This window comes from Triticum dicoccoides, chromosome 4B (assembly GCF_002162155.2).
Source record: "Triticum dicoccoides isolate Atlit2015 ecotype Zavitan chromosome 4B, WEW_v2.0, whole genome shotgun sequence".
Classification (NCBI taxonomy): Eukaryota; Viridiplantae; Streptophyta; class Magnoliopsida; order Poales; family Poaceae; genus Triticum; species Triticum dicoccoides.
This window is the reverse complement of record NC_041387.1, coordinates 525,097,396-525,106,489: the sequence shown is the minus strand read 5'-3', so window position 1 is coordinate 525,106,489 and position 9,094 is coordinate 525,097,396. Positions and strand designations below refer to the sequence as shown.

At 51.8% G+C, this 9,094-nt stretch overlaps 1 protein-coding gene across 1 annotated transcript; it reads left to right on the top strand.

Annotated features, from left to right (window-relative positions):
* The first annotated feature begins 3,338 nt into the window (after positions 1–3,338).
* Positions 3,339–3,964, top strand: LOC119291230. Its single transcript, XM_037569952.1, has one exon. The coding sequence runs from the start codon at positions 3,552–3,554 to the stop codon at positions 3,789–3,791; it is 240 nt and encodes a 79-aa protein (XP_037425849.1). The 5' UTR covers positions 3,339–3,551; the 3' UTR covers positions 3,792–3,964.
* The last annotated feature ends 5,130 nt before the right edge of the window (positions 3,965–9,094 follow it).

The window sequence follows — 9,094 nt, the reverse complement described above, 5'->3', positions numbered from 1 at the left end:
CAGTCCACGGACACCAATGCGGGAGGCCGCCATCCAATGTTGGTTGCATACGTTGCAAACACCTTTTTAACAAACCGGATGTAATTCATGCAAACGTGGGCAGATTTCATACAAGCCGGACGACATTCATGCAAACAAGGCGGATTTTCATTAGATTTTGAACATTTAGAAAAAAACTGACCCGACCCTAAACCCATCCTGCGGCGGCGGCGCCCGGCGTCCAAACCTGTGTCGTCCTCCATCCATCCGCCGTCTTCATGAGCACCGGCGATAAGACCGATGAAGTGAATCAGCGGTCTCCGGCGAGGAAGAGTATAACATGGGAGACAGACTGACCCATATGGGACACAAGGCCGTGCTGCCTTCCGTGCCCTACTCATCCTCGGAGGAGTCTGGCGCCTTGTCTGTCGCCGGTGGACGTGAGGTCCACGATGGAGGTGTTGTTCGCGCTGTCGTCGTCCCACTGGGCCGCCAAATAGTTCATCGGCGGATCGACTAGAGCTGCGCCTCGGTAGCGGCCGCTTCTTGGAGAGCGGCGGCTTGAGGGCGGACGGCATCGTAGACGACATGCTACTCCACGACAAAGTTGGTTCGCCCCGGCCATGGCCGCTACAGCCTCCTCGCTCATCGTAGATTCGACCCTTCGCCAACTGGTGCTGCTCTAGGAGGAACAGATTGTACCGTTGTCCCTCCGACAAAGGTGCCGGCGCAGGCCGCACCTCTGACATGGCGGCGTTGTAGTGCGCCTACGCCTGCTCCATGTTGAAGTCGGCGTGCATAGGAGGCGCTGGAGCCGGGGCGGTGTCGTCGGAGCCCGTCTCCATCGTGGTGCCGTCCTCGTCGTCGGAGACCTCGGTAAGCTGGGCTCGATCCACCTGACACGGCGGCTCTGCAGGGCGGCCACCGCGTGCTTCATCTTAGTGGAAAGGCTCTTCCATAGAGCTTCGCTGCCTGCAGTCATGGCGGATGTAGTGCAAGGGAGGAGGATGGGAAGCGGGCTTGTATTCTGGCACGGAGTTAGCCGGGTGTGGCCGCCTTTAAATAGCGGATTCCGATGAGGCCAAGCGTCCGGGTGCGTCAATGCACGGCGCCAAAGTGGGTTTCTCGGCCGGCGAGCCTGCCTAATAGCGGCATATCAGGCATTCAATGGGTGTGGTAGATATCTGTCCCGTTCAGTAACACGTCTCTCACACTGAACAGGCATGGACACTAAAGTCGCGTCACTGGCGGTGCCCTCGGTCGGCGCACCACTTCAATGGCTGAGGCAGTGAGATGTCGTGTCCGTCCTGAGCCGTCTTCAATGTGGAGCGGCACGCTCTACAACGACATGAATGCGGGCAACTTGCGCCAGACGGGAACGCGCAGGGCCGATGGAGGAGGTGGGTTTGGTGGGCCAGGGCGGTCAAAAGCGGGCATGACAGTAGTTCGGACTCTCGGAAAGCCCCCCACATTTGTCTCAGGTTTGGGGGGAGAAAGTACGTCCGGACCATGTCGCGAACCGATACAGAACCACGTTGGATGGCTTCCGCGGTCCAGACAACACGATCTGGACGGATGCTGGCGGTTTAAGGGCCGGCGTTGAAAATGCCCTTATTTCTTCCTCTCTCATAATTATTGCAAGAAGTGGCAGAAAACATTGTGTATTTTTTTGACTGTTTCGCAACATGTATAACACCGGGTTGTAAAATGTCTATTGTTAAAGGTGTCATGATCTCCACATTGTGTATTTCTATTTTGAGGGTTGTCATGTTAGGGTGTATAGACTAGTTGAGTGATTGTGATGCTTATCAAAATATTGGTCTATAATAGAATGATATTCACATACAACATTATATTTGTTTATCGTTTTATTGTAAGTTTTCTGCCACTTCTTGCAACGAGAGAGGAATAAATAAGGCCCTTTGTATGTCTCCACCAAACTAAAATTGCAAGAAACTATTTTTACTATGCATGTCTTCCATCTATGTTAATGATTTTTTTGTATGCATTGCCGATGCGCAGGAGGAGAGTTAGACTTTGTTTATTATATGATCTATGTTATCTTTCGCTCTCTACTTAGATAAAAAACAAATAAAATAAAAAGAAAGTGGGGAACTAAAAACATATATCAAAATATAGAAGTTGTTGAAAAAATGTGACCATGATAGAAGTGGGGTCGGCCTTAAACTCTTTTTCATGCCCATGAAAACAATGTGAATCTTTTGTCATGGAACCATTTCAATGAAAATAATTATCCATTTTTGTGCCACCACTATACCATATAAAAATAATGTGCCAAGGCGAACCAACCTATGGTTGGATGGTTAGAGGGACAATGATATCCCCAGTCCGTCAGGGGTCAAGTCTTGGTGCTCGTATTATTTCTGGATTTATTTCAGAACTTTCGGCGATGCGCTTTCAGTGGGAGGAGACGTTCCCGTCGACGACGAGGCACCTACGCTGACATCGTAAATCTCAAGATGATATACCGGCTCAGTCTCTCGAAGGTGCTTATAGGGTAGGGTGTGCATGTGTGAGTTCATAGGGGTTTGTGTATGCACATATGTATGAGCGCTTGCGTCTGTACAGTATTAAAGAAAATGTGGCAAGACTTGTCTATTTATCTATGTAATGCTGCCATGGCAACAAAAAAAACTGCCAACCCACAAAAACAAGACAAATGCCTAAAAGTAATAATTAGTCAGTTAATACAGCCAGCCAGGCGAAGAAAATAGTTAGTATTCTCCATTATTTCATTCTAAAAAAAGGAGCGATCCGATGGCCCACAGGGTGACCGATCTGCAGCTCGACCGGTTGACCGACGCAGAGCATCACCCGCACTTGAAAATCGGGGGTAGGGGGCGGGCAATTTTTGTGGCGTGGTCCCGATAGCCGCGTCGCTACTAGGATGGCTCGCGGAAGCATCGTTTCGATTTCAAGCATGTGAAAAAACCATCCAAGGAAATGAACGCGAGAAGGCAACAAAAGGCTCTACGAAGCGAACCGCCGACGCGTCTGTGCTGTGTTGAGCACGGAAACCTAACGGACGCCAACCCAGGCCCAGCCCACGAGGCGGAAACACGGCAAATACCTAAAAGAGCAGTACTATGGGGACGATAAAGTTTGGACGACTTGTGCACGACGGTTAAATCCAGCCGAAGAATGTCGAGCACAGCCCAGCAGCGGCCGCTGGATCCCTCGATCGTGCAGTTATCGTCCAAACACTGTCGTGTGTGAAGCATTTTCGTACCTAAAAATAATACTCCTCCTATAAAATCATTTAATACGGACAGCCAGGTCAAGGAAATAATTAAAATCTCCCCCGTTTATTTCCTCCTATAAAACGCCCTCCCCTTCCTCCATAGCTTCCCCAAGCATGAGCTCCTCTCCCCTGCTCTCCTCCACCCCTCCCATGGCCGCCCCCAGTTCCTGGGCCTCCCCGTTCCACGAAAAGAGAGCTTAGCGCTACCAAGCCCTCCGTTCTTTCCAGTTCTCGGCTGCTTTCTCCGCCCCGGTCATCAATCTTCGTCGAGCAGAGAGAGGAAGGAGGTCGTCAGATTCGCGCGAGATCCATGGGGAAGTACGTGGAGCTGCTGGATATGGGGGTGCGCATCGCCGCGCGGTTCCACTCCCACTGCCCTCAGACGGCCCGGATGTACTACCACCCTCCCGCTTCCTCCTCGGCCGCCCCCGGCGCCGTCGACGGCGGCGGGATGGTGCCCGGAGAAGGCGCCGTGGCCATGGCCATGATGAAGAGGCAGCAGCGGGCCGCCATCGACGCCACGGAGATTATTCTCTACACCGTCGTCTAGGCCGGTTGCTTCTGAGCTCGTCCGGATTTATCGTGCCATTGAAGAGAGAGGAGAGGTGTTATCTTCTTTTATTGTACTTCTGTTTTACTTCCGAATCGAGAGAGGGAAATGAAAGATGGGAGACAATGTTTGATTGATTGAATGAACGGATTGAAGAATTTGCAAGTTAAATTCGTTTGGTTTCTGATGTGATTTTGCCTTTCCACTCATGTTGAAATCGTTGCCTGAATCTCTTGTTCCCGTTTGTATTTCTTTCCCAGCGTAATTGGTAGAGGCTCCTCATAACAAGAGTCTCTCTTTTATTTTTTTATTACTTCAAAAAAGTTGACGGCACTACCGATTTTCTGTTTCGTTGATGTTATTTGTTGTTATCCCTTTATTAGAAAAGAGAGGCACAAGCGGCGCATTGGGCACAGCAAACCCTATTCCATTGTGTTAAGATAGATGGGTGGAGCGTCGTGGATTGAATATATACTCCCTCCATTCTAAATTACTCGTCGCTAAAATGGATGTATCTAGAACTAAATTACATCTAGATACATCCATACGTGCAACAAGTAATTCGGAACGGAGGAAGTAGATGGGTGGCGCATTGGGCACAGCAAACCCTACAAGTTAAATTTGTTTGTTTCTGATGCGATTTTGCCATTCCTGTTTCAAATCGTTGATTGAATATGCTATTCCCGTTTGGATTTTTTTTCTGCTGTAGTAATTACGTTGGCAGTAAAGATTTTCTTTAGAAAAAGAGGCACAAGCGGCGCAATGGGCAGAGCAAAATCCTATTCCATTGTCACCGGAGCATGGTGGAACAAGAAAATCGAACCCCATTCCGTCGTCCTCGACGGGCGCGTGGTAGCCGCAAGTCGCAAGATCTGCCCTGCCGCCCCCCCACCCAAACCCTCCTTCCCTCTCGACCGATGGTCTGGTGGGAGTACTACTTCTGAAAGTCACGTCTGCTTGGTCCGCGGTGGGTGTGGTGCAGGGCGCAACAGGGGGAGGCACCGACGCAGGCGCAGGCGGACGGTGCCCAATTTCAACAGCCTTGATGCTTTCCAAATAAAATCAAATAGACGACTTTGCTTAATGAAATCGGATCCCGCTGCTAATAATTTCGCAGCATCAGCCAAGGAAACATAGGATCCTGTCCCTGAATACGTGCTCCAGACGGGCCGAATATCTCGGAGCGGCGTCGAGCTGTCCCCATCCCGCACGTTTGCTTCCCGTCGCCGCGGGGACGGGTGCTGTGGCGTTTGTGTGTGCGGTGGGTGGTGACGGACGCGTCGTCCTCGTCGCCGTCCCAAATATCCGCGGGCCCCCCCGCGATACTATTTTCGTCTCGTGTCGGGCAGCGGGTCCAAGGCAAGTCGCTTCTCCCGTGCTCCGCCCGGTTCGGGTGCGCCGCGCCGGGGGAGGCAGACCTGCAGGATGCAGGCAAACCGCGAGCGCTTTAGGCCAACTCCACCGCGCGACCTTATTCTGTCCGGTCACGTCTGTATGGAGTAAAACGGACAAAAGATGCAGCCTAGCGCGCGGCCCCGTCCGTTTTCGACCCATCCCGGCCCAAATTTGCGTTCGGTTTGGGGTAAAATGGACGCGCGCGGACGGCCGCGACGCACGCCCTTGTCCCCCCATGGCCCGCCTGTCGGGACACTAGCAGTCCCTCCGCTCCCAACGCTTCACCCTCTCTCCTCACCCCGCCCCGCCGCCGGCGCCGCCTCTATTCTCCGGCCGCCTCCTCACCGCGCAGCCCCGCGCCGTCCATACCAAACTACGTCTCGACATGGCCACCACCACGCCTGCGCTTTCACCGTAGTTTTGGTCGTCTATCGGGGGAGGTTTGGCCGTCGCCGTCCTTGCCGGTGGCGGAGGGGACACGACCGCCGGCAACGGACCAAGGCGGATTCCGACGAGAGCTCCAGAGCGGCCAGTAGCCGGCCGGCAACCATCCCTGCTGCGTCGAGGTGATCACCGCGGCCTCTTCGCCACCATGACCGGAAGGTGTTCGACTTTTTGCCATCAAAGGTATGGACAGTGGAGATGAGTTTTTCTTTCATCACTTCCTTTGTTCGTCGGACGATTCGTCGTCGGATGATGAAGATCTTGTGGTGGCTGCACTGGTCGTTCACGACCATATTCAACGGCAGCTTCCTCGGTACAGGGGGTCACTCCCTGGCCGTGCTCCCAACCTGAACCGCAACAGGGAGAGAGGCCATGCCCTGCTTTATGCCGATTACTTTGCCAACACCCCGCTCTTCAAGCAGGATAAATTTCGTCGCCGTTTTCGTATGGCAAGACATTGTGTTCAATCGTATCCGAGAGGGAGTGGTTGCTCATGACCCATACTTTGAGTGTAAGACGGATGCCCTTGACAAGCTTGGGTTCTCCTCTTATCAGAAATGCACCGCGGCCATCTGCATGCTTGCATATGGTATTCCAGGCGATCTGGTGGACGAGTATGTGCTTATGAGTGAGACAACATGTCTGATGTCAATGTACAAGTTTTGCCAGGCCGTGATCGAGGTGTTTGGCCCAGAGTACTTGAGACAGCCAACTGCCGCTGATACAGAGAGATTGTTGGCGACCAACGCAGCTAGAGGCTTTCCATGCATGCTTGGCAGCATAGATTGTATGCATTGGGAGTGGAAGAACTGTCCATTTGCTTGGTAGGGCCAGTACAAGGGGCATGTTAACGGGTGCACTGTCATATTAGAAGCGGTGGCATCGCAAGATCTTTGGATATGGCATTTTTTTTCTGGCATGGCAGGTTCTCACAATGATATCAACGTGCTGCAACGCTCTCCAGTCTTCGCAAGGCTTGCAGAAGGCTACTCCCCACCTGTCAACTTTGAGATCAACGGCCACCAGTACAACAAGGGATACTATCTAGCAGATGGTATATATCCTCAATGGTCAACTTTTGTGAAGACAATCTCGAACCCCCAAGGTGAGAAGAGAAAAGATTTGCCCAAATGCAAGAGAGTGTTAGAAAGAATGTGGAACGTGCTTTTGGTGTGCTTCAATTCCGGTGGGGTATCGTTCAAAACCCTACACTGTCATGGGATGAAAGGAAGCTTTGGGAGGTGATGACTGCTTGTGTGATTATGCACAACATGATCGTCGAGGACGAGCGTGATGAGAGTATCTTCGACCAAGGATTTGATTATCAAGGTGAAAATATTGAGCCCCTGCACCAAGACCCGGCCACATTTGAACAGTTTGTCCAATTCCACCGTGAGATGCCTGATTGGCACACTCATTTGAATCTTCAAAATGACTTGGTTGAGCACGTCTGGGATCACATTGGCAACCAATAGATGTATTGGTCCAATTTAGGTTCAGTCAAGACAATTTCGATTTGGTTGTAAAACTATTTTATTAAAGACAATTTCAGTTGAGTTGTAAAACTATTTTAATTTTCAGACAAATATTTGGGTTGGAAACTAGTTTTGATGCAATTTGGGCATTTTTGGCCCTGACGGACAGGATGGGGCAAATGGATGCGGCCGCGCGCTGGGCGCACGTCCACTGCATCCCAGGACAGGCCCGGACACGATCCCAAATCGCTACCCAAACGGACAGAATCCGGACAAAACGGACGTCCGTTTGGGGTCGCGTGGTGGAGTTTGCCTTACCTCCTTGCCAAGATAAAAACGATTCTCTCCATTATTAACCAGAAAAAGATCTCATTCGATCGGAGTAGACGCGTGAACTGGGAGAGTTATTGCCCCTTGTACTAGGTCTTGTGTGGTTCGCAAGGGAAGGGAAGATGCCCTCGCAGACAGCGTTCCTTGCACGTCGATGCCGATTCCTTGCTTTGCCTGCGACTTCTCCACTCACTCTCTAGAATAGGCCTCTGGTTTCTTTTGCGGGGAACTCTCTAGAATCCGTTACATTTCCGCTTTTAACCAATATGTGTGCGCTTCTAACGTCCAGCTTTCGGATGCAAAAACACAACCCCATATCGAATCAGGATGAGATGGTAGAATATGAAGATAAACGCGGCCAGACGATCTATCTACTGGTATTTTTTTTTTTGCGAGAATCTACCGGTAATATCAATCTACTCCTGGTGTTGTCCGTACAGTCACATGCATAGATATCTCCAAGCAATTGGAGGAAAAAATGTTGGAAAAACATGCAAGTGGTTCATTTGTTTATAGCCTAATCAATCGTTTGGCCATGAAGCCCCGCACATGAGGGAGAGAGGGGTCTGCAGAGGATCTCAACCCGTCTGCAGAGGACGAGGAGAGAGATTGAGCGGCGGTGAGTCGTCGCGTGCACCTCTTTGTCGCTTTCCTTCTTGGACGCCGTCCAGCCGTTGGGGCTTTGGATGCTTGCCTCCTGTATCCGTTCTTTAATAAACTGGTGGACCCTACAAGTATTGCGCCCATTTTACTGCGTCGGCGATGTGGACGGATCATCTTTGCAGGTTCACTGGTTCTCGTCGCCCAACCACAACGCAAGATGGTCAGCCGGTCAGGGGCGCCGTGGATGGTCAGTCGTCTCGACTTTACTACACCTACTGCAGCCATGGCCTGAGTAGGTCGACCAGTGACCAGCAGCTCCGGAGTACCAGTAGGACGGGGCATCTGCAACGGCATCCACACCGAATGTCATTCACTTCAACGCCATCCCTCAAATATCTTTTCATACGGCCGGCCTCACTTTTCTACACTAAAGTTCACTTTTCTCGATCTTGATAACAATTTAACGATACATTTAGCGCTGCAAGCAAAGATGCAACCAAAAGTATTGAGTATAATGTTTATTTAGAAAACATAGGATAGCTTGTTTCTGTCTTGACTTGTACTCTATGACCATGTATTCATATATATATGCCCACGAGGCTCAAGCAATACAACGACTATTCCATCAATCCCCCTCTCTCCCTTCTAACATGATATCAGTTTCAGGGTTCTAAACGCTAGCCGCCGCCGCTTTCGCACCCGCGCGCCGCCCCTGGGATGGTCGGCCTCCACGACCGCCGCCGGGGGCCGCGCTGCCCGTACCTAGGGTTCGTCCACCGGTCGTGTTGGCCGGCTGACCTAGAGAGTCTTTTCCCCGAGCCCTTGCTCCGGGGTTTTCTCTCTCCCGCCGGTCATCTTGATCGTCGGTTTCTTTTTGGTTTTCCGATCTAATCTTGATCGGTTTGCGTCGCCCACCGCCGCCGTTGACCCCGTGCGCCTCTACTTCAACCCCGGCGCGATCGGCCGGCTTCTTCACCGACCCGGCGGCCTCGTGCGTCGTCCGCGCGTCTGCCCGCCGGCTGCCCCGACCCGGCGGCCTCGCGTGTCGTCCGCGCG

Excerpts from the sequence above, each read along its gene's own strand:
- LOC119291230 (XM_037569952.1), top strand. The coding sequence starts at position 3,552 with ATGGGGAAGTACGTGGAGCTGCTGGATATGGGGGTGCGCATCGCCGCG.